The sequence below is a fragment of the Onychomys torridus genome, chromosome 5 (assembly GCF_903995425.1).
Source record: "Onychomys torridus chromosome 5, mOncTor1.1, whole genome shotgun sequence".
In the NCBI taxonomy this organism is placed as follows: domain Eukaryota; kingdom Metazoa; phylum Chordata; class Mammalia; order Rodentia; family Cricetidae; genus Onychomys; species Onychomys torridus.
In genome coordinates this window covers 128,451,695-128,477,138 of record NC_050447.1, presented here as the reverse complement: position 1 = coordinate 128,477,138, position 25,444 = coordinate 128,451,695, and the positions used below count along the sequence as shown (strand labels likewise).

The window sequence follows — 25,444 nt, the reverse complement described above, 5'->3', positions numbered from 1 at the left end:
CCAGCATTGGCCTGGAAGTTCCAACCCCCATTGAGGCTTTGGTAATGATCACGCCCACAAGGCAGGGCAGAGGAGGGAGCGGAAGACCGAGGATCAAGAGGAGGTCACTCTCTTGGTTCCTGGGACACTAGATGCTGGAGGTAGACCAAGGAGAGTTCTCCAGAGAACACTGCCGGACTGCGCTATACCTTTGCCAGACCCTGCAACCTACCCCTTCATTTGTAAGTTAGCCCACAAAATAAACCTCCCTTTTAACTACGTGGAGTGGCCTTAATAATTTCACCAATATTTAATGATGGAAAAATGTGCCGGGTGGTGGTGGTGCACGCCTGTAATCCCAGCACTCAGGAGGCAGAGCCAGGCGGATCTCTGTGAGTTTGAGACCAGCCTGGGCGACAGAGTAAGATCCAGGAAAGGTGCAAAACTACACAGAGAAACCATGTCTCAAAAAAACAACGACAAAAAAACAAAAATAAAAACAAAAACAAAAAACAACAGGATGGAAAAATGTGTTGCATTTGTTTAACTCTGTGAAGCTGTGTTACTTTTCCTGTGTAAAATACCTGATGTTCTAATAAAGAGCTGAATGGCCAATAGCAAGGCAGGAGAAAGGATAGGTAGGGGTGGCAGGCAGAGAGAATAAATAGAAGGAGAAATCTGGGAGGAAAGATCAAGGAACAAGAGAGGAAGGAGGATGACTTCAGGGGCCAGCCACCCAGCCACCCAGCTATAAAGCCAGACATGAAGTAAGAAGGAAAGAAAAAGCCAGCAGCAGTGGCACATGCCTTTAATCCCAGCACTTGGGAAGCAGAGCCAGGATGATTTCTGTGAGTTCGAGCACAGCCTGGTCTACAGAAAGAGCTCTAGGACAGGCATCAAAACTACATGTTGTAACTCTGTCTCAAAGAAAAAAAAAAGAAGAAAGAAAGAAAAGATATACAGAAATAGAGAAAGGTAAAAGCCCTGAGGCCAAAGATAGATGGGATAATGTAAGTGAAGAAGAGCTGGCAAGAAACAAGGTAAGTTAAGGATGGGCATTTATAATTAAAAATAAGCCTATGTGTGTGATTCACTTAAGAACTGGGTGATAGGCCCCCCAAAAGAGAAAACAAAAACAAAAACATCAACAATGCCTTTTAATATTTTTCCCAGAAACATACATTAGTCCGTTTTTTTTTCTTTCTGAGATTGGAGGAATGTTAATCTGTGTATTCCATTGCTGCAATACATCACATCTCCATAAATTCACTGCTATGTTAGACACATATTGCTTTAATTTTCTTCTCTGTCCTTCTGGCCCTATGCATTTGAACTATCTCATGGTTTGTTTTACCTGAGATAAAGTTCCAATCCATAAAAGATGAACATTTACCTCCTGAAGAGACCAATTTGAATGCCAAGATTCTGGTGCAATTAGTGTTATATCTGTTCCTATGTCTATAAGACCTTCAATTATAATGTTATTTATTCATATTTTTAGCTTTGGTCTTTGATCATGTATAAAAATTTGCCAAAATATTTGTTCTATGGTTTCTCCTGAAATTTTTGTTTTATCTTCTAAAGCTGTTCTGTCAACCAGAGCAGTATGGTTTTCCCAGCAGGCATTAAGTCCTTTAATTGCTCTGAGGAGGAGTTTCCCCCTTGGTGACAGGGAATGACTGAACCAAATTTGACATGGAGACCTGTGAGAGGCTCCCCCAAGGTGTTTACCAATGGCAAAGGGTTACCTTGTCTGTTCCTCGTTGATCTGCATTCATTGGTCCAATGTCGGCCTTTGCTGTACATTCTCAATACTCCAGAAGGTAAGGGCCTTCTCTTTGGATTAGAAGAAACATTATTTCTAGGAATGCACTGCCTACAATCCCTTTTTAGGTAACCACAATTAAAACACCTGTCATTTTGAATTTTTTCTTCAAGCCTTTGGAAATTACCTCTCCTATTCAAGCATCATCATGGTCATGAGACTCAATATTGATTGTATCTCCTATTCAAGCATCATCATGGTCATGAGACTCAATATTGATTGTATCTTGGATCCATTCCTCTATGGGTGCCGATCTTGCCTTTAAAGGTCTAATTACCCTTTTGTATTGTGCATTAGCGTCTTCAAAAGCCAAAGATTCAACTATTATTTGTCTAGCTTCTGAATTTGGTATCTTCTATTTACAGCTGAAGTCAATCTTTGTAAAAAAATAAGTGAAGGTTTCTTTTTGGCCTGTGCCAGAGTCCAGTCTGGATGAGTGCAGGGTCTGAAGATAGGAGGATGACAGCAGAGGAATCAGACACAGGATAGATACTTCTTAGATTCATTTTAGGAGAGATGGACAGAGAGGAAGCATAAGAAGACATCCCCAGTGGGACAGGTCCCAGCAGAGGATGTAAGGAGTCAGTGAGGCAAGGAAGTGAGCCAGGCCATGTGGTCAGGAGAATCTTGCAGCCTGACTGATTAGCAGCCAGAGTGCTTCTTTATTTATACAGAATTTAGTAAGCAGGGATACATCCATTATGTTCCAAAACATAGATCATATCATTTTTGGTTTAGGACAACTGTTTCACCCCCTCTTGTTCATGTTTTAATAAACTATGACAGAACAGATTTATCATTTCTAATCATTTCCCTCAAATTTTGACATCATTATCAACATTATCAATGATAACAGAGTTATCATTCTTAATCATTAACCCCGCAGTCCAATTTTTAATAATCTAGAGGCATATGATAGACTGTTCTCAAGCTAATAGCTTTGGTTGCTTCAAGAACACTAGACCAAAACAAAATCTTCAAGCCACCCTGGGCATTTTGCCATGTCCCAAGCAGTGTATTATTAACTCTTTTTTTTGTTTGTTTCCCAGAGGTGAGGACCGAACTCAGGGCCTCGCACTTGCTAGGCAAGCACCCTACCACTGAGGTAAATCCTTAACCCTGTATTATTAACTCTTAGTGGTCAGTGTGTTCAGGAGAAATCCTCAGGCCAAAGCTGCTGCAGTTATTATTAAAATTCTGGCATAATACAATCAATGTTCACATTTATATCTTTTTAAAAAAGATTTATTTATTTATTATATATACAGAAGAGGGCACCAGATCTCATTACAGATGGTTGTGAGCCACCATGTGGTTGCTGGGAATTGAACTCAGGATCTCTGGAAGAGAAGTCGGTGCTCTTAACCTCTGAGCCATCTCTCCAGCCCCCACATTTATATCTTTATAGAACTTGTCTATATGTTTAATGCTGGCATTCTGTTGTTCCTTGGTCATATGACATTATAGTGGCTGTGCATGAGCTAACTTTTCTAAGACAGGGAGGTCCTGACACCTCATTTTTTTATTACCTTTCCACTCCATACTTTGCTTATCAATATGTCTCTATGTAGGGCAGAGTTATATGTCACGTAATTGTTTGAGTGTACAGTGGGAAGAGGTTTATAATCTGAACTGTGGCCAAATCCTCTAGCCCACCAAATCTTGTTGAACTTTTTGAGTTTACTTTGTTTTGAATATCTTGTTCCTGTGTAAGTACAGGAACAGATGTTTCAAGAATTTCTGATAGTCTCATTAAGAGACCTCTCGCTTTTTTATAAAGAAGACCTTCAGGTAGATAAGGATATCTCCCTTACAGCAGGGAGAACAGTATGTTCAGGACTGTCCTGGGGAAGCTTAAAAGTAGCATTCCTGGGAGAAGTCATAAATGATTCATTAGAAATTTTTCACCAATCCAATATCCTCAAATTGTACAAATATTAAAAGGGCTCCAAATATGCAACAGGTGGAGATGAAAACCAAAGGTGGCATGGCAGCCATCATGTGGCTCAGCTTTGCTGGATCTTTGTCAAGCAGCTGTGCTGGCTTTATGACTTTTGCCATTCCATTCAGATATGGTTGTGCCAGGCCTGTATAACTTTAGTAAATGACTCAGTTCTCTTTCTGACACCTCCAATTCTGTCCCAAGCATTCAGAGCTGCTGCATGCCATAGATGGTGTGGTTATCACATAGAGACTGTCTCTGTACATCAGCATAATTGTCCTCTCCATGAAGTTGGTCTTGGAAGATTTCAATACCTCAAGCCCTTCTTTATTGTTCAATGGTCCTAGCCTCTTCTTTCCACCAGGTCCTCCACTGTAATTGAGGACCAGGTTCCAATATTTCTGTAACCAATTCTCTCTAGTCTTTTGGGACAATTCTGTTACTAGTTGACCATGAATTTAACATCTGCTTCACAAAAGGTGAATGCAGACTATATGAGACTATGGCTTCCTTAAATCTCCTCAAATCTAACATTTCTACAGGAATCCAGCCAGCTCTTACACAGCCTTGGGCATACCTGCCATTTGGCAGTTGTTTCTGTAAGATGACTGGATAAATTAAGGGTGGTTGTCTGATAACCTTAGGCATTTCCTCTCTAATTTTATAATGTAATGGTGAGGTTGGTTCTCTTATAGTTCTCTCTGTGTCTGAATATCTCTATTATCTGTTTAAATAAGTTTTTCTAAGGCTTGTAACTGATCAGTCAAATTGCATTATTTTCTTTAGTAATTCGTTGTAGGGCTTGCATGCTATCAGTAGTAACCTTTTCTAAGATTACTATATCTTGGCACTCATATCAGTCAAGTCTTTTAGGGATATAACAAGAATCATCAAACCGATATTTATAATTGACAGTATGTAAGTCCCAACTAAATTAATTATCCCCTCATTTAATTGTTCCATTCTTAAGCCATCCATTGTATAATCATACAGAGACCTAACTCCTTCCATCATAATAGTGTTTCCCATTTTTTGACATGGGAAAAAAACAACTCTCTCTCTTTTTTTTTTTAACTAATTCCCCCTCTTAAGAATTCCTAATTGTCTCACCAAATCTGCTGCTGCTGCTGGTGAAGTGTGAGGCTGGCTGCCTCTGTATAGCACATCTGAGCAGAGAATGCATGCAGTGCACAGCCTTTCTGAGGACAGCTGCAGCTGCTAGCATGTAGCTGTAAGTTGAGTGTGTGGCAGTTGCACCAATAGTGGGTGTCAAGGCAGCTACCTAGTGTGGCAGCAGCCTGAGAAGGGGGCCCAGGGGAAGCCCACAGCCCACAGGGAAAGGAAGAAACACATGTGGTGGGAACTGCCTGAAGGCAGACCTGGCTGGTGGTGAGGAGCTAACTCCGGTGGTGTTTAAAGCCCAGGCACCTGTGGAGTTTGGAGCTTGTGGAGATTACTGTAGAGAGGCTTCAACAGGAAAATCCCAGACTTGCTCAAAGGGCTTGAGGAAAGAAAGGGAAAGCCTGCCAGTGGTGTGGTGACTTTGCCGGGTACAGTTCCTGAGTGCAGCTCTGGCATGTGCAGATGGCTACAAAGTCACTGGCAAGCAGCTATATCATGAATTCATGCCCCAAAATTTGGACGCCAAATGAAGAGTAAACCTAATTCACCTTATCAATAAAAAACAGGAGTCAGGGGGCTGGAGAGATGGCCCAGCGGTTAAGAGCACTCACTGGCTGCTCTTCCAGAGGACCCAGGTTCAATTCCCAGCACCCACATGGCAGCTCACAGCTGTCTGTAATTCCAGTTCCAGGAGATCTGACCCCCTCACACCAATGCACATAAAATAAAGTTTAAAAAAAATATTCTTTAAAAAAATTAAAAAACAAAACAAAACCAGGAGTCAGATATTATGGTAAAAACCTGAAAGATCAGAGAAGCATGGGAGCAGCCACAGTCACTTCCTATGCTTCTCTGACCAAAAAGGCTGAGATCCTCTCTCCGCCCCTCCTTATCACTTCCTGTCTCCTCTCTGTACAGACCAACAGACCTCTATGGTTAACTAGTGGCTAGCTCCACCCTCTAACTCCAAGCAAGCTTTATTTGTCAGAACACAAACAATATATCACACAAGACTGTATAGCCTGTGATTTTCTTCGATAAATTTTTCCAATACCTTTTCCAGGAACATATCTCATTTTTAACATCATTTTACAAGCTGTTTCTGAAATTGTAGGAATATTAATTTGAGCTTCCCATTGTAACAAAGCTCTCACCTATAAATTGATAACTTTATCAGGCACATAAGGCTTTAATATCCCTATTTGTACTTCAGACCCTATACATTTAATTACATTAAATGTACATAATTAATGTACATTTAATACATTCACTCTATACTTTGTTTTACTTGAGATAATGTTCAAATGCCTAAAAATTGAGTGGAGATTTCTTGTAAAGGCCAGTTAGGATTTTAAGATTTTTGAGAAATTATAGATACATCAGCTTTAGTGTCTAAGTAGGCCTGAAATCTCACTTCCATTTACTTGCAATTTCAGCTTTGGCCTTCCATCATTGTAAGAGTTTGTCAAAATACTTTCTTTCCAATACTTTCAAAACCTTTTGTCCTACATATTGGAGCTGCTTTACCTTTAAAATATGGAAGCAATGACAACTGAGCAATTCTATTACCAGCTTTTATCTGTATAGTCTTTTTTACATAAGCCATCTATAAAAGTGTTAAAAACAATCTGTATAGGATTTTAAGAGGTAACTTTAGGCAATACTTGTAGAGTATGTTTGTAAAAATTTTAAAGGAGGATCCTTTTTACAGATCCCAAGTAACATGCTAATGCAACTTGCCAATTTTTAACAGTGTGGATCAAAAAATTACCTGTATTTTATTTCATGGAAAAAGAATTTTTGTAGGCTCTTTATTGGTAAGAGATTATTTTTATGAGCTTTTGCCTTAGTAGCCACTTTATTTAATAAGCTAGCAACCCACTGTTTCAGGTGCTATATTTTTATAGAATTTAACCAACAATTTCCAGAAAGCAACTTAAAGAGCAGAGCCAAATTTTCAGTAATAATAAACAGACAAGAGCATACCCAATAATATAGTTTAAAATCATGAATTTTGTTCTTTTAGTTCATTGACTATGAAAATTAAACATTCATTTAAACATTATTTAGACAATCAAGAGAAGTGAACACCTCCATACAATGAATGAAATCCAAACAGCGTTGGCTTAGTACTTTTTGCCCTGACCACAATTTGTTTTTATTAGAAGTTGGGGTTGTTTAATTTTTTCTTTCTCCCATGAAGGAACCATTGATAATGAGTTATTCCCACTATTAGGGGGAAATAAAAACATTTCCTACGAAGAGACTTTTGATATTGAGTTATTCCTACTCCAAGGAAAAAACAGCAACTACTTAAACCAAAGTCAAGCAAACAAACAACCAGAAGTTCTAAGCTCTGGGCTGGTTGTGCAGCAATGAGGCCTGGCTGTCATTCTTTGTAATTCAGATGCCGCTGCTGTGTGCTGGCAGGCCTGGCCCTGAAAGAGCTGCCAGGCAGAGTGTAGCCAGAGAGAAAGCTCTGAGTTTCAGCTAGCCTCAATTTCTTTTTCTTTTTCTTTTCTTTCTTCCTTCCTTTCGGGAAGAAGCTTTTTTCTTCCTCTATTTCCATTGGGAAGTGACTTTTTTCTTTCCTTTGTTTTTCGTTTATGAGGCCTGTGTGGGAGGCCAGCTCCTACCTTTTCCAGGGTTCCTATGAGGAGCAGAGAGGAATAAGAAAATATTAGATAGAGAGTGGAGAGGAGACAGACAGAAACACAGGACAGCTTCGGGAGGACCTGGATCAAAATCCACCCCACCCCCCTGTCTCTTCAAAAGGGCTTTTTATAACAATGCTAAAGGGCGGGGCAAAAGACCTCCCCCTAGCAAGATCAAAACACACCACTCAGCCAAGCATAGACCCTACCAAACACATGCTAACTACGCTTCTGGGAAGCAGAAGCCAGAGAATCAAAGCAAGTTGGAGGCCAGTCTGGTCTACAAAGTGAATTCCTGGCCAAGGCAGCTACTAAATGAGACACTGTTTCAATAACCAGAACTGGGTCAGGTGAGACAGCGCAGTGGATAAAGGCACTCGCCATCAAGCCTAAGGTCCACATGGTAGAAGGGAAGGACTGATTCCCAAAAGTTGTCCTCTGACTTCCACATACCCTCAACGATGCAGAGACAACACACACACACACACACACACACACACACACACACACACACACACACGAAACAATAAAATAAGATAAATAAAATATAATAATTTTTAAAATTTTATTTACTTGTTGGTAGTTAAAGTTCCAGATTCAGTTCTGGATGATACCAATATAAATAAATTCCATATCTAACTACCAGAAAGTTTCAAAGTTCCACTGGCTAAAGCATAAGACAGATAGCATTTGAAACTTTAAAAAAATGTTTGTTCCATGTGTCTGTATTTTTCTCCCTCACAAAAATGGGTGGAGATGACATTTTAACAATTAAAGGCTTAACTGTTAAATCTTTCAAATTCTCCTTTGTGTGTCCTGAAAGTCCTCTCCTGTAGATACCACTTAAAAAAATACTGCCTTAGTAAGTGCCCTAATCATTTCATCCTTGTCCCACTGGTCGTAATTGTGTGTTTAAGTGACCACCTTTCCCACTAGACTCAAGAAGGATCTGGGTCTGGGTCCTGCAGAACGCGGGACTCCCAGTGGATGACACATTACAAGTGAAGACGCACGTTCCTTTGGTGTCTTTCCCATCAGGCTGACCACAAGCCCATCGGCTGTGCCGGGATGATATCTAGCAACCTTACACGTAGTCATTTTGCAGCCTCCATATTTCTCCGTTGCAAAATGGGAATAATTCGTACCTGTCTCCAAGTGCTGTAGGGAGGAGCCAGGCGATGAGTGTGAAAGTATCGCAGCAGAGATTAGTTAATTCACTCATCATTTAATGGACAATTAGGCTAATAGACCCGCTATTGCAGGGTCACACGTGTTTCTCCGGCAGGTCGTCGCCTTTCGGACGTGTGCTTGAGGACGGGACCTCGCCTCTGGGCTGGTCTCCCGCGGAACGCAGGGTGGTGGCCTTATTAAAAATGGCGCAGGAGGCTTCGGAGGCGAGTGCGGCGGCGCGGACTCAGCGTGCCCTCTGACCTGTTGGCAGCGGGCGGGGAGGGGTGCCGGGTGCCGCCATATTGGCTGTTGTCCTGTGAGGGGAGCGGTGGCGGCGGCAGCGGCGGCGGCGGCGGCGGCGGCGGCGGCGCGAGGGGAGCCAGCGAGCAGGGGAGCGGCGCGAGAGGCAGCATGACGCGGAGGCGGAGCAGGCCGAGCGGCGGCGCGGGCCGGCGGGAGCGGGCGCGGGCCGCGGGGCTGCAGAAGCCCCAGGCGCCCGAGCCGCAGCCGCCGCCAAGCCTGGAAGCGGGAGCGGGTGCGGGGCCCCCGGAGGCGCCTGCGGAGCCGGATCGCGACAGCCCCAGGGAGGAGGACGAGCCCAAACTGGCTCCAGGCCCTCAGGTAGGAACGAGCAAGACGACTCCGACTGCTCGGCTGCTCTCACCTCCCCGGAGCGGGAGCGGGAGCGGGGCGGGAGCGGGCATGGGTATGCTGTGCGGCTGGGGCCAGATCCCAAGTCCGGAGCAGCTTTCCAGCCCCGTGCCGGGAGTGGAGGCTGGACCCCTCTCCAAAGCCAGAGCTCAGCCAGCCCTCTTGCGACCCTTCTAAAGCTATCCGCTCAGCCCCTACTCCGGAGCTAAATGCTCTGGCCATTCGGGTCTCTGCGACTGGCTCAGGTCCTGAGACCACAGCTTGGTCCCTGCCCTCCACTCCCCTTTGGACCCACCTGATTCCCCCGGCCCCTAAAAGATCATTTCTGGGCACTGGAACCAGCCAGGCTGCAGCCTCTGCGCCCCTCCCCCCGGCCCCCAGCACTGTCTGAAGCCACTACCCTCAACAGCTGTACCTCTGCATCTGCTTTCTGGGACCTCCCTCCCTTCCCCACCCAGCAGACCAGTTGGAGCAAACAGGCAGGCTGCCCCAAAGACTGTTGGAACAACTCCACTGAGGAGGAAACCCTTGTTCTCCTCCCTACCTCCTGTCCCATGAGGCGTCCCCCACTCCGCCCCCGACCCCCGCGATCCCCCTAGTTTGGTGAATCCTGTGAGAGTAGGAGTATACGGGAGGATTCTTGAAAGCTTCCAGCTTGCCACCTGGAAGGTCACTTTCTTTTGAGCAAGAGAGAACAGGAGAGGTGGAGGGTGGCGTGGGCCACAGTTGCTCAGGGAGGGTTGTGGCACCCGGGGCTGGGTGGCTTGCCCTAAGCTTGCTCTGACAAAAGAGTTTTGAGTTGGTTTTTTGGCTGAGCCTGCCGAGGAAGGCAGGCCCCTGCAGGAGTCTTGGAGGGTCGGATGCAGCGCCCGGATGAGGATGAGGCGTGGCGGAAGATGCGTTTGGCTCTGCAGACACTGACTGCATCGGGCAGCAGGGGACTCTGGGAGGCTGGTGCAGCCTGAAGGCATGGCTCTTGACAGCCTTCTAGTAGAATCTCTGGAATTGTGCATGTGAGTGGGGATGCCATTTGGGGTACCATTCCTGGAAAGCTTTCCCTGACCTCCCCAGTTACACCAAGTGCCCCCTCTGTACCCACAACCCTCTTTGCTTCCCTCTGGTGGCACCACTCCTTCTGTGATGAAACTTGTTGATGTGTCTGCCCCAAGCACTGAACTGTAAACACAAGACTCAGGATGCCATTTTTGTGATCTTCCAGACCTATTCCAGGCTTTGCCTTTCCAGAATAGAACTAAGTAGGTGAATGAGAAAGAGAACGAGTCGCTCAGAACCTGTGCTTATTGTAACCCAGTTTTGATGCTGGTCTCCTTTGTTTTTCTAGTCACGGTGAGAAGATTTTTAATTAATGAAATTGTCACAACTTCTTGAACGCTATAAGTCCCCCATCCTCCTCCTTTGTAGTCTAGGCTGTGAGAAGTTTCAAATAAGACTAAGAAGAGGCTTCTACTCCTGCTGGGTCTAGCTTTCAGCCAAAGGTCACCCCCCCTTCTAACCTATTTTGACCACCCCCCACTATGAGTGTTGTTATCTAGAAGAGAGAGCCATGGAACTGTCTGTCTATTGTCCTCTTTGTTTCCCATCAGACATACAGTACTTTAGGCTACCCGCCACAGAGAGAGGCCACAAAGTTGGGATGGTGTCTTAACATCCAGTTTTATTGAAATACAACTCTCTCCAAAATTATGGCTTTCATTAATTCTTCTGATCCAGGTTTTTATAGATTCTTACCTACTCTATTGCTTGACCTAAGAATTCATTCCTTTATTCCTGCCAGGCGACTGAATGCCTTATTTCTAACCTTTTCACCTTTCATGTATTTCTCCTCAGCATCTGGCACTAATACTATGCGTAACCACTGATACAGTTCTTTGTCTGCTTTTTTATATAGGTTCTAGGATGCAAGAGCCTTGTCAGATCCCTGTTTCTAGTGATTAACAAATATTAGTAAAATACAAACTAGAGGTGTAACTACAATTATTGCGTTTTCAGATAGAGAAACAGAGACCCACAGCAATTAAATATTTACACACTCAAGGGAACTGAAACGCCAGCAAACTCTGATTTTGCCCCACTTTTTGCTACAGGTAGAGGTGAGATTAAAGAAACAGCCTTTTGTGCCCTGGTCAAAAGTACCTGGTGTCAGAGTAGAGGTTGGCCATTGCTTCTCTGTTTACTGTCATGCCTTTCTTAAGGGTCTTGGCTCCTAACTCCACTCACTCAGTTCTGTCTGTGTGTAGAGTGGATAAGGAAGGTGAAATTCAATGTTAATGTCGCCTGTTGAACCAAGTCCATGGTGACAAATGAGACCACTTCCAGTCCATAGACTTACTCTAAGGTCCCAGACTCAGACACTGTTTTATTTTTGTTTTTAATCTCAATGTAAGATGATATTCTGAAGCAAATGTGTGGCATGGTGTGGTGATTTGTGTCTGTGATTCTAGCACTTGGGAGATTGAGGTAGGATGGCTTTGCATCAAAGCCAGTTTGAGCTACACAGCAGGCTGCAGGCCAGCCTAGGCAACATCTCCTCCTTCAATAGCAGTAGGGAAAAGATTTTTCATACTTGCATTTGTTCTTCTTAAAACCCTAAAGTCTTGGTGATGCTGAATCCACGTCTCCAAGTAGTCATCTATGGTCTCTAAGCAATGTGCTTCCCTTAGGCAGCCTGTGCTCCAGCCTCTTGGTTCTTTCCATGCCTCTTTATTCATTTCCATAGCCTACACTTTTAGATGCAAGCCCTTAAGTTTATTGAGGATCCCAAAAGTTGTTCTAGCCCCTAAATCTGGCCTTTCACCCAAACTCTCCAACCCTCTTTTACTTCAAGATAAAAGCTTAAAACAGGTGCTGCCTTATTAGCAAAGGATGGTAGTAAGGTAGAGGCAGGTCAACTCAGAAAACCTAAAAGCAGTGCAAAGGAGGCTGTGAGAACTCATTTATTGACGTGGGTTGAACTCCCCACTTTTCCTCCTGCTCTGTGTCTCAGAGCTGGCTTCGCTCCCTGTTTGAGCCCCATCAATAGGAGAATGTGAAGAGTCTAGTATGCGGAGTCTCTCCTGGGTGGCAGGAGCAGTGTGGAGTGGCCACAGCCAGCCTTACCACCACTCTACCCACTGATTTCAGTCTCACACCATTCAGCTGTAACCTGTGTGTGCACTTAGCACCCAGGAGGCTCGCTAAGGAAGCTGGGGTAGGTGGCAATGAGCTCATCCTTTCCTTTCCCTCTTGTCTCTCTACAGCACCCCTGGGACAGTCCAGGTTAGTGTAAAGGGCCTCCAGAGACCTGGTTCTTCCACTGCTCAGAGCAAATCTGTTCTCTTGAGGAACTGGCCAGGGTGATCAGTCAGTATCTTTATTCGTTATGTTTAACTTACTCAAAAAGCTTCAAAATGACTCTGTAACCAGAGCCTTTGTTTGAGGTACACAGAAGGCCAAGGTGGTTCCTATCCTCAGAGACAACCCTGCTGATTCAGGCCTTCACCACTTTCATGGCCAGTGGGAGGAAATGATTTGAAGGGGCAACCCTGCCACATAGTTCTTTGTAAGCCAGAAAAGACTCTCAGTGCAAAACTGCCAGTGACCTTTGAAGATAAAGACTTGCCCACCCAGTTTAAAAAAAAATTAATTTCCTTAAACTGTCTCAGAGTTATTAGTTTAATATCTGATAATAATGGATGATTAAAGTCATAACATCTTCACTAGAGTTTTTAGAGCAAGGACCTTTTAATTAAGTCACATTAGGGTATGTGTTATGCATGATCTTTATTGCTCAATATGTGACTTTTGCATACCTTACAATGCCAGACTCACTGGTACTTTTTAGGCCAGCTATGGCACACATACTGTCATACCCAGTAGTCTTCTTGCCTAGCATTCATTTATTCTGCCAACACTAAGTGACCCCACAGTGCCAGGCTCTGGACTAGTTGCAGAATCAGAAGTGAATGAAACCTGGCTCCCGTCTTCAAGGAGCTTGTACTGTACGGCATATATGTATAGTAACTGCAGTAGTGCCAGAAGAAGCACGGTGTTGGCTGCCTTTGAATAAAGGTTCAAATCCTGCATCCTTTTAAGTGGCCTTTGGAAGTGTTTGGGCCTCTTGGTCTGTTCACTGCTTTATAAACTGACAGTAAATCCAGGCTTACTGAGTTAATACTAGGGACCAACAGTTCCTACCTGTCAAGCACTTAGCACAGTTGTAGCTATAATTGTAGGTGCTTGCTGCTTGGATGACCAAAACATGGTAACCCAGGGAAAGTTGAGACAGAGACGGTCTTCAGAGCCTCATCTTCATGGTGGAATATCTCCAGAAAGTAAGGCGAAGGAAGGAAGTGGCTACAGCGGTGGTTCTCAACTTTTCTAATGCTACAACCATTTGGTATGCTCCTTATGTTGAAGTCATCCCCAACCATAAAATTATTTTTGTTGCTACTTCATAACTATTACTACTAGTTATGAATCATAATGTAAATATCTGATATGTAAGATATTTGATATTCAAACCCTAGAAAGGGATTCTCCCCCACCAAAGGAGTTGCAACCCATGAGTTGAGAACCACTGGTCTGCAGGGAGGTGAGCACTGCCTGGACTCGTCTGGAGAGCAGGGAAAAGTCAGGCTGATGTTCCACTTCAAGTTGTTTGGACGTTGAGGATCAATGAAGTTAAGTAGGAAGGCAAACTGGATGTGGTAAAGCCTCTGTGATGCCGTGTGAGGAAGTAATTTTCTGGGAGAGGCAGCTGTGATTGCTCTCTCTAGTCCCTGTGTCCCTCACTCTAGCCTAACTAATGGCCAGATCCTTTTTCCTTTGTTCAGTTCCATCCCAGATCTACCCAACTAGGGCTAGAGCCCACCCAGGATCCATTTTTGGATGTTGTAGGATATTCTGAGTGTGGCTGGATCTGGGAGCTGCTAAATTGAGGAAGCCTAGCGTTGTCGGGGGGGGGGGCGTTGTTTTTTAAGGTGCTGGAGGCTTGAGAATATAGCTCAATGATAGAAAACTTGCCTAAGATTTAAGGCTTTGGGTTTGATTCCTCACGTCACTTTAAAAAACTAAAACAGGAGCTGGAGAGTTGGCTCAGGGGTTAAGAACACTTGGTGCTCTTCTAGAGGACCTGGGTTCAGTTCCTAGCGCCTACATGGTGGCTCACAACTGTTCGTTAACACCAGTTCCAAGGAATCCAACACCCTTTTTTGTCTTGCATGGACACTAGATATGAATGTGGTGCACTGACACACATGCAGGCAAAACTTTTATACACACAAAACAAACAAACCCTGCCTTCCTCTTCCCATTTCCTCAGTTGTTGACTTGTTAATAATATTCATCTGCTAGTCTTCTGTTGTATGTTAGTCTACTGTGTGCCTCTGCTGAATGATTGGAATATAGTGATTCTTGGAACACTATGTCCTTGGAAATCCCATGGTATTGTAGAGATAACAGGTTTAAACAATTAAGATATGTGAGATAGGTCCATGCAAGGTGATGTATGCCTGTAATTCCAGTATTTGAGGCAGAGGCAGGAGGATTTCTGTGAGTTTAAGACCAGCCAGGGCTATATAATAAGACCCTACTTTTTGGTTTGTTGGTTGGTTGGTTTAAGATAAGAGATCACCTCTATTTAGAGAAATGTGAAAGAGCATAGGGCAGTCCAAAATGAAGCCCCATTTATTCTGACAATGCACTTGGAGAATTTGACACCAGGGTTGAGTCTTTAGAAAAGAGCAGAGGCAGTGCATTATGTAATTGGAGAAGGGAGTATTTAATGGTCCTTCAAGGGCAGGTAAGAACTAAGGAAAGGCTAGCTTGTATACTAGGAAGGGTCTGAGTTTGCGCCTTTATACATCCTCATCGATCACATTAGATAACCATTAGCTGAGTAGCAAGAGGGACATGCTGCAGTTTCATAAACTGTTTCCCTTATCCTCTAGCCAAAGCTCTTGGCTCCCTTTTTGACCCCTCTCCCCCTTAGAATCAAAGAAGTAGGTATTTCTATTCTGAAAAGGGTCTGGGGAAGCTAAGGCAGGAAAACGGGCCAGAGGCACTGTAAACACTAAAGGTCTTTATCAGGAAACGAGGCCATGTTGTGTGACATGGGGGTTCAGAGATGCCTTGAAGGTCACTGTTTAGTCCTCTGTCCTGTGCTTCAAGTAATAAATTTGGTTTGGGCAAGTCTCACTTAGTAAGTTTCCCTATCATTTCTTCCAGGGCAGAAGAGGAAAGAAACTAACGGGTATTGAGCACCTACTGTGTGCCAGACCCAGGCCAGGTACTTTACATAATTTATTTCCTTCTGTCCTCACAACTCTGTGAAGTATGGTGTTATTCCCATTTCATAAATTGAGAAACCTGAGACTCAGAGAATTTGAGTTATGCTCCAAAATACAGAAAATGGCCGAACAACGATTTGAACTTAGAACCATGTCTCCAAAGTTCATGCTCTTTTCTGTGCAAAACCTGTCTTGGAGTTAATTAAGGGTAGTAAAACAGAGGTTGGCCCAAGGATTCGGTTAAGTGAGCAGCTCGGGCCTTCTCTTCGCTACTTGTTTTGAAGCAGATTGAGTGGATTGGCTAGGCTTGTGGGGTCATTAGGATAAGCAGCCTCACTGCTTTGTCCTCACTCAGCTTGGAACCCAAAGAAGGCTGTCTGCCTCTGGGAAGGGCCACACCTGAGGAAGAGAATTGCAGTAAAAGTCCCAAACCGCTGAGGGGTGGTCAGCTTCCAGAGCATTAACTGCAGTCTGATTTCTAGAATCCTGAGTCTTAGCTCTGGTTGCCTTCTTATCAGAGCCATGCCTTCAGCATAACATTTCAGGAGAGGGACTATTCTTGATGTTAAGTAGCTGGGCCAGTGAGCCAAAAGGGTGTTAAAATTGCATTACTTTAACGCCTGCTATGTGACAGGTAACATGCCATATGTGGTTTCTGAACATATGCAAATGATCAACAGCCAGTCCCTGCTCTAGAGAGCTCCATTCTTTCAGTGGACAGTGTGGCAGGTGCTTTCCTAGAATTACCTTAGCTTAGTACACAGAGTTTCCTTGACCTTTGACTAGGGTCTTACGGGAAGCTAGGATTTTACTAAGGGGTTTCCCAGCGTGTAGCATTGGTAGTTGACAGAAGAAATTTTAGCTGCTGTTGTCCACCTACTTTGCCTTGGTGTTGGGGAAGCTTTTGGAGTTTGGTATCTTGAGAGGAGAGTGCTCTCATGGGCTATTTCAGAATAGGATTTGGAACCTGTTGCAAGGCAGCTGGCTACATACAGCATGTGTCTTGGGAAATCTGGTGCAAACATGCATGAACTCTTGGGACTGGGAGGAGCCTTAGGAGACTGAGACTAGGCTAAATGTTGAAAGTCAGTCCAGTTCAGAGCAGATCTTGGCGCCTGTCTGGCGTGGTGGTCAGGGTTATTCTCTGACACTTGCCAAACTGTGGACAGAAAGGCCAATGTGAAAAATTGAGTTGTGCCTCCAAAGCTGTCCAGATACTCCACAAGCCATATAATTAGTAATAAGGATTATTGACTAGAACATAGTAGGTCCTAGGTTTGATCTCCAGGATTAGGAAAAAAAAAAAAGACTAATAATATTTAATAAGTTACCACATTAACATAAATTGTAACTTTTATTAAAAATAATTATTTGAGGGGTTGGGGATTTAGCTCAGAAGGTCCTGGGTTCGATCCTCAGCTCTGGCAAAACAAAACAAAACATTATTTGGGGGCCAGTGAGATGGCCCAGCAGGTAAAGGCATTTACTGCTAAGCCTGAGGACCTGAGTTCAATACCTGGGATCTACACGATGGAAGGAGAAGAAGCCTCATGGAAGTTTTCCTCTGATGCTTACACACATAATACAGTGTATGTGCCATTTAAAAATAATAGTTATATATATTTAATTTTATACATTGAATAGAAAAATGTTCTGTTTTCATTTTTGCAAGTTTTTTAATAAAGTAAAGCTGGGGAAGGCTTGCTATATAAGTGTGAGAATCAGGGTTTGTATCTTCAGCACTCAAATAAAAAGCTACTATGGTCATATATACCTGTAACCCCAACACAGAGCTGGAGGTGGGTATTTGTGAAGACAAGAATTGCTGAAGCTTCCTGGCCTGCCAGCCTGCCTAGCCAGAAATGACAAGCTTCAGGTTCAGTGAGAGACCTGAGCTTTGGAGACCAGGCTGGCCTCGAACTCACAGAGATCCGCCTGCCTCTGCCTCCCGAGTGCTGGGATTAAAGGCGTGTGACACCACTGCCCGGCAAGAATTTTTTATTTTTTTAAGATTTATTTATTAGGGTTGGGGATTTAGCTCAGTGGTAGAGTGCTTGCCTAGCAAGCTCAAGGCCCTGGGTTCGATCCTCAGCTCCACCAAAAAAAAAAAAAGATTTATTAATTATGTATACAGTGTGAGTTCAATATTGAAGACTTTTTATTCATTTTTTTATTAAAAATCTATTGTCTGAACCTAGCATGGTTGTGCATATCTTTAATTGAAGAGGCAGGCGGATCTCTGATTTTTGAGGCCAGCATGGTCTACATGGTGAGTCCTAGGGCAGCCAAAGCTGCATAGTGAGACCCTGTCTCCAAACAAAAGTTTAAAAAAAAAAAAAAATGGGGGGGGCACACCTTTAATCCCAGCACTTAGGAGGCAGAGGCAGGTGGATCTCTGTGAGCTCAAGGCCAGCCTGGTCTACAGAGTGAGTCCAGGGCAGCCAGGCTGTTACACAGAGAAATCTTGTCTCAAAAAACTGAAAAGAAAGACATGAATAAAATAAAATCTGTTGTGCATTTACATTTCAGATAGATCCTTTACCAGTGTATAATTCTGTGAAGTCATGCTTTAGTCATTTGGAAAATGAATTTCATTTATCATACAAAAAAATAACATTTGTTAATGACACTGATTTCCTCAGACAGGTATTGAAATACTCTAATGCTCATAGTAAGTGATACAAGCTTTCCCAAATTCTAAATTTTTGTTTGTTCTTTTGTTCTTGAGACAGATTCTCACTCTGTAGCTCAGGCTAGCCACAAACTCATGGTGATCCTCCTGCCTCAGCTTCCTGAAGTGCTGGGATTAGAGGTGTGAGCTACCATGCCTAACTTTCAAATTTGAATTTTTGCTCAAAAGCTTGAATTTTTATCACTGGTCACAAATACTTAGCTAGTTTTCTTGAAGTAATGGGCTTGTTTTGTTTATGTATTTATTTTTTGAGACAATGTCTGCTAATACTCATGTCTGAATAACAAAGACATTCTTTCAAGGTAAAACTGGTATTACATAACAAAAACAAAAAAATCTTCCCTTTGATGTGCTCATCCAGGAAATACTGGTTGTCTTCATGCTTCTTTGACCAGGCAGAAATAGCTGGCAGGTAAGGGAGCAGAGACAGTGCTTTCAGTGGCTGCAAATCCTAGCTTCCTCAGCGCTGCTGCTCCTCTGCTCTGGGGATGTCTCACTGTATAGCATAGGTGCCCTGTGAGCAGGTCCCCTGTGCAAAGATTCTGCTTTCACTTGAAGGTGAAACAGTCATCTTCAAGTCTTTTGACAAGATAGGAAATCAGCAGAACCACTAGAATTTTTCCTTCCTTGTGTTTTGCTAAAGACTAAACCTATACCCCAGAGACTCTGAAATTTAATCTAAGGTGAGTGAGAGCAATTAGTTGCTGCCCAGGGATTCTGGGTTTAAGAATTAATTCCATGAGCCTTTATGAAGAAAAAAAATACTGTGTATTTTCATTCACTTGATTACAATGTTTTTGTTCAGGAATAACAATAAAAGCTTTGAGAACAGCAAGTTGAAAGCCTAGGTTCACTGATTCAAGGCATAAGGTGCCATGTTTGCCAGAATTGGAAGACTAACAGGAGATTGCAGTGGGAAGGAACCCCCAAGTGAACCAAGAGCTTTTCTCTGTGGTAGCATTAATTAGAAGGACCTGTAGCATTTCTCTGTCTTGGGAGTCTTACCACCCTTAGCAATTAAAGCAGAGTTGTGGGGCCCCCGCAAGAGGGATTTGTCAGAGAAGATTTGTACTGCCAAGGTTAATAACCTTAGTCAGATTCCTGGACCCACATAGTAGAAAAAGAGTTTGCTCCTAAAAGTTGTTCTCCAACCTTCAGCCATGTACCATTGTGTGCATGTACATGCACACGCATGCACACAAGCACACACGCAGTGAATGTAATTTAAAATTTAAAGTTGAAGAGATGGCTTAGTGGTTAAGAGTATGTACTGTTCTTGCAGAGGACCTGAGTTTGATTCCCAGCACCCATTTTGGGGTGGCTCATAACTGCCTATAATTTATCTCCAATACCTCTGGCTTCTAAAAGCACTTGTAAACACATACACATAATTAAAAATAATAAAAATAAATATTTAAAACAATAAATAAAAATTAAAGCAGAGATGAAAATATCAGACAGGTGTGGTGGCACACATGTAGTCCTAGCACTCAGGAGGCTGAGGCAAGAAAACTGTGAATTCAATGGCAGCCTGGACTATATAATGAGACCCCCCTTTTTTCACCCCTTGGGGTTTTCTAGACAGGGTTTCTCTGTGTAGCTCTGGCTGTCTTGGGGCTTGCTCTATAGACCAGGCTGACCTTGAACTCAGAGATGTCTACCTCAGCCTCACAGTGCTGGGATTAAAAGTATGTGCCATGGGGCTGGAGAGATGGCTCAGCAGTTAAGAGCACTGGCTGCTCTTCCAGAGGACCTGAGTTCAATTCCCAGCACCCACATGGCAATTTACAACTGCCTGTAACTCTGCCTCCAGAGGATCCAACACCTTCATACAGACATACATGCAGGCAAAATACTAATGCATATAAAAAAAAATCATTTAAAAAAGGTATGCCACCACACCCGGCTTTTCTTTTTCTTCTTCTTTTTTTTTTTTTTTTTTTTTTGAGCTGAGGACCGAACACAGGGCCTTGTGCTTGCTAGGCAATCGCTCTACCACTGAGCTAAATCCCCAACCCGAGACCCTTTCTTAAAACAAGAAAAGAAACAGAAAATCTCCTCGCTCACCTCACAGCACATTGTATCCATAGAAAGATATCAGGGCCTGAGGGCTTTGAGGGTGGCCCTCCACATTGCATGGTCCTGAAAAGCATGACTTCAGTGTACTAAACTTAAGAGGACACTGTGGATAGCTGGTCCCTAGAGTAGACTTGTTAGGAACAAAATAGCCAAAGGGCCTGGTTTATAACGTGAGTGCCTACTGTCCTGATCCTGTTAGCTGAATGTGTTGTTGTTGTTGTTTCCTACTGTTACTTAGACCTTTGGGTGACTGCAATGCAGATGGTGTCCCTGCTTCAGTTAAAGCTTCATTAGCTTTCAATGTCTGCTTCTTCCTTGACCAGGAAAGACAGCCTGCCCTATAGAATAGCTTTCATCAATGGCTAGTTCATTTATTTTGTGGCTTAATTGACCTCTAGAAAGAGTCACATTATTTCCTTAGCTGGGAGCGTACTGTAATCCTTGAAGACTGCAGGCTCCTGTTTTTCCATGTTTGAAATTGGAACCATACAGGTAGAGGGGCAGGATGGAGAGATGAGGACTTGCTCTGTAGGAAGCTGCCTGCCAACTATTCTGTGAGGATACTTCACAAAGTCTGAGGAGTTAGCCTTGAGCCAGGCTCTGTTACACTGAGTGTCTACACCCAAAAAAAGGTGGACGTGGTGGCATAAGCTTTTAATCCCAGCATTTGGGAAGGCCAGGGGGATCTCTGAGTTTGAGGACAGCCAGGGCTACACAGAGAAACCCCGTCTCAAAGAGGGAGGGAAAAAAGACAAACAAGAAAGTAAATAGATGATAGCACAGTGCACTAGATGGGCACAGGGAAGAAAGGTGATTTTAGTCTAGAGGGTGTGGACTTGACGCTGGGGCCTTTAAGGAAGGCCTACTCAATTATTTGTTGGGAAATGGGGATAAAGGGTCTTAAGTAAAAGACTCCCTTTAGCAAAGGGAGAGGTAGGGAAGTGCAGAGTATTTGGGGGACTTAAGCATTTGATGTTTTGGGGTTAAGGGCAGAAGTTAAGATGTTTAACAGAAACCAGACTGGAGGTTTATGACTGTAATCCCAGGACTTAGAAGGCTGAAGCAGGAGGATTGCTACAAGGGTAGCCTTGGCTACAGTGTGAGACCCTGTCAGCCCCCAACCCAATCTCCTCCACCCCTCCAAAAAAAAAAAAAAGATATCTAACAAGTCATATTGCATTTATTGTGTATGACAAGTTCTCATTCGTCTACAATTCAGTGAGGATACATTGTTTCCTCGGTGCTGCCTTAGCACTGGTGGAGGCTCTCCATCACATTTCCTTCTCAAAACTGACCTACAAGTTAGGACTTCATCCCCTTTTAAATGAGCAGAGGGCTAAGTAGAACCTGCTAGTATCCTATAGCTTTTTTTTTTCCTTTTCTTTTCTTTTTTCTTTTTTCAACAAGGTTTCTCTGTGTAACACCCCTAGCTGTTCTGGAACTAGTTCTGTAGACCAGGCTAGCCTCAAACCCTCAGAGATCCCTCTGCCTCTGCCTCCCGAGTGCTGGAATTAAAGGCATGCGCCATCACTGCCTGGCATCATACAGCTCTAAGTGATGATAGCTCAGGATTAATACCAAAGCCAGAGTTTCCACTGCACCACAGCACTACCCACAATCACTTTGGCTCACATTTGTCACATACTCAAATGATAAGAATCTTGAAAGAGAAGATAGAAAACATTTTTATTAAATAAGAAGTCTCCCTCTAATGTGTTCAAATCCAGTCCTTTTTTTTTTTTTTTTTTTTTTTAAAGATTTGTTTGTTTATTATGTATACACATGCCAGAAGTCGGCACCAGATCCTATTACAGATGGTTGTGAACCACCATGTGGTTGCTGGGAATTGAACTCAGGATCTCTGGAAGACCAGCTAGTGTTCTTAACCTCTAAGCCACTCTCTAGCCCCAGAAAACATTTTTTAAAATGTGTGTGTATGGATGTTTTACCTGCATGTATGACTGTACCATGTACATGCCTGTGGAGAGCAGAGGGCAGAAGAGGGCATTGGGCACCCTAGAAATGGAGTTAAGAGATGGTTGTGAGCTTTCATGTGGGTGCTGGGAGTTAATCCCAAGTCCCCTGGAAGAGCAGCCATTATACCATCTCTCTATCCCTGAGAGATCTCTGAGAAGGCATTTTTTGTACTAAGGAACATACATTATGCATTTGAATTATTGTTTTAAAGCATTAATTAACCAGGCATTGATAACACATGTATTTAGTCTCAGCATTTGGGAGGCAGAGGCAGGTAGATCTCTGGGTTTGAGGACAGCCTGGTCTACAGAGTGAGTTCCTGGACAGCCAAGGCTACACAGAGAAACCCTGTTTTGAAACCCCACCCCACCCCAAAAATGTAAATGCACAGGTCTTGGTTTTGATCTCTAGCACTGAGATAGAAAAGATTGATTTAAAGAAGATTTATACTCTTTTCAAAATATTTTTCATGGCTAGACGTGCTGGCATGTGCCCATAATCCCAGCACTTAGGAGTAGATGTAGGAAGAAGAGGAATTCAAAACCATTCTTTGCTACATAATGAGTTCAAAGCCAGCCTGACCTTCATGAGACCCTGTCTCAAAAACCAAAACAAAGAAAACACCCAGCAACAACAACCCATGTAATGGTTTTAGGACTCTGGTGTCCAAGTGAAGCAGAAGCTATTACAAAGATCCTCATCCTGGTGTTGCCTGTGGTGCTCTTCACTATACCACTAGGAACAAAGTCCTATGTACTGGTTCCTACATACACACACCCCACACACACACCCCCACACACACACATACCTGCAGTTACCTTTGAGAAACGTACTAAGTACTGTTCTCAGAAAGTCCCTCTGGGCCTGTGAGATGGCTTAACAAGAGCTTGCTGCCAAGCTTGACAACCTGAGTTCAGCCTCCAGGCCCCACATGGTGGAAGGGGAGAGCATCTCCAGCAACTTGTTCTCTGACCTCTACATGGGTGCCCAAATGTGCACACACAAACACACAACAAATAAATACTTGCGTTAAAAAAAAAAAAAAAGCTCCTCCTTTGCCTTAATTTCTCAAACCATTCTCCTCCATCAATCAATCTTCCATGCCTGTGAAATGACAGATGAGTTCTGTCTCCATTAACATTAAGCAGCTGCCTTGCGCACTGAGTCAGCCCTTGGCGGGATGTTTGGCTGTGTCTCTTATCCATTCCACTTGTACTCTTTTCCACACTCCTTGTCCTTCCCCAGCTGTCTCATTATGCTCCTAGTGTCATTTTTGGTTCCTTTCTTTTTTGAGAAACCAGGGACCCACGTTAGTATGATGGCCACATGGCAGACTTAAGGATATTCTGACCCCCCAACTCATTGTGATGTCACATGAAACAACAGTGGCACCCTTACAAACACAGTACCTAGTGGAGGGTAAATCTGAAAGTTATGCAGAGTTGTGGAACAAACCACCCTGCAACCCAGTGCCTCTAAACACTACCACTTCCTGTTCCTACTGAATCTACTGCTTGGTGGGATATCGCTGCTGCTCTAAGCAGACTCATCTGATTTCACCTGGGCTCACTCACAGATCCATCAGCTGACTGACTAGTTAGGAACACTCTCATTTTCTTCAAGTCCCACAGATGGGGCAGGAGTGGCAGAGGCACAAGATCTTGGCAGGCTGCCCATGCAAGGATACCAGGAGAAGTGCATACACACTATTCAGATTGGTGCTGCCAGCATGTCTGCTAACATCATCCTGTTGGCCCGAAGGAAGTGATGGGGCCATGTGCAGTGTCAGTGGAAGGAGACTAGAGTTGGACAATAGAGGAAACCATTAACTGGGCTATAAATATAATTAGGTTCCCAGTTAAGACCCCAGAGTGAAAGGAAACTTTGGAACTTAAATGACTGGATCCGATCTGTTGTAAGGGGAAGAAACAGGCCAAGTAATGATCTGGGCCTGAGCTATGGCATGCAGCGTTCTGCACAACTCTGCAAGGTGGGTAGGAAGCAGAGCTCAGAGAAGTTAAATGACTTGCTCAAGGCCGTCAGCTGATTCATGCTGAGGCTGAGATGAGAGTGCTTGTCTGTCTGGCCCCAGAGTCTAGGTTTTTTTTCACCATCCTTACTCAAAAGAGCACCAGGGTCTGTCGTTCTAAACTCCTGCTGCAGTGCTAAAGGAATCAGTCATCTCTCCAGAAAACGCATATCCATTTTCCTTTCAGGTGAGGCCTCATCTGTAGCCTGCATAGAACTGTGGCCCTTCCTAGGCATTCCAGAGAGGGAGAAACCTCTTCTCTGTTCTTTGATGTTGAGGACAGCTGAGCATGAGTTTTGGAGTCAGATTCACTGGGATTCAACCGTTCACTAGCTCTGTAACCTTGGGCAACTCATTTAACTTCTTGAAATCTGTTTCTTCGTCTTAAAAAAATGGGAATAAGAACACCTTGTTTGCAGAGCTGTCACAAGGACTAAAGCTAAACTATGTTGATAAAGTGCCTATCCCAGTGCCTGGCACGTACTGAGTGGTGTTATGAATACTGCTAGCATCATTTCTAAGGACAGCCTCCCCTCCTGGGAACCCTGTGTCTGTGTGTTGGACAGGTTCCCCCCGCCTCCAGCCAGTCTGTGCAGACTTGCTGCCTGCTGTGTCACCGCGAGCGCAAAGGCTGGGAAGAAGGCCCTTCACAAAATGGACTGGTGTTGCAGGGTGAGAAGCTGCCCCCTGACTTCATGCCAAAGCTCGTCAAGAATCTCCTAGGCGAGATGCCTCTATGGGTCTGCCAGAGTTGCCGAAAGAGCATGGAGGAAGATGAGAGGCAGACAGGTCGAGAACATTCAGTGGCGGTAGGTAACAGCTGACAGGTGACCTCTGACTGCAGGACTGCTTCCTCCCTAAGGGAGTCAGGCTGTTTCCCCTGGCCTCAGGAAGCCCTTAGTATCTGCAAGTTGGGTTTAGATCTAAAGGAAGAAGACGACATGGGCCTGCTAGTGGACGTAGGTAGATCTTGATCCTGTCCTGTCACCTGACCCTGATGCCTTCAGCCTACGGCTGTTTGAAAGGCCACCACTATG

The 25,444-nt window shown here is 43.9% G+C and overlaps 1 protein-coding gene across 5 annotated transcripts in view; it reads left to right on the top strand.

Moving 5' to 3' along the window:
* Positions 1-8,991: 8,991 nt before the first annotated feature.
* Fam193b (family with sequence similarity 193 member B) overlaps positions 8,992-25,444 on the top strand; it is a 33,933-nt gene continuing 17,480 nt past the window's right edge. For 3 of the 5 annotated variants that reach the window (XM_036189101.1, XM_036189099.1, XM_036189100.1), the window contains exons 1-2: positions 8,992-9,313; positions 24,974-25,216. In XM_036189101.1, coding sequence (XP_036044994.1) covers positions 9,104-9,313; positions 24,974-25,216 — 453 coding nt within the window. In that variant the 5' untranslated portion in view covers positions 8,992-9,103. Of the gene's footprint in view, positions 9,314-15,602; positions 15,630-24,973; positions 25,217-25,444 lie in introns of those variants that run through there. The other 2 variants (XM_036189098.1, XM_036189102.1) reach the window with 2 other exon arrangements.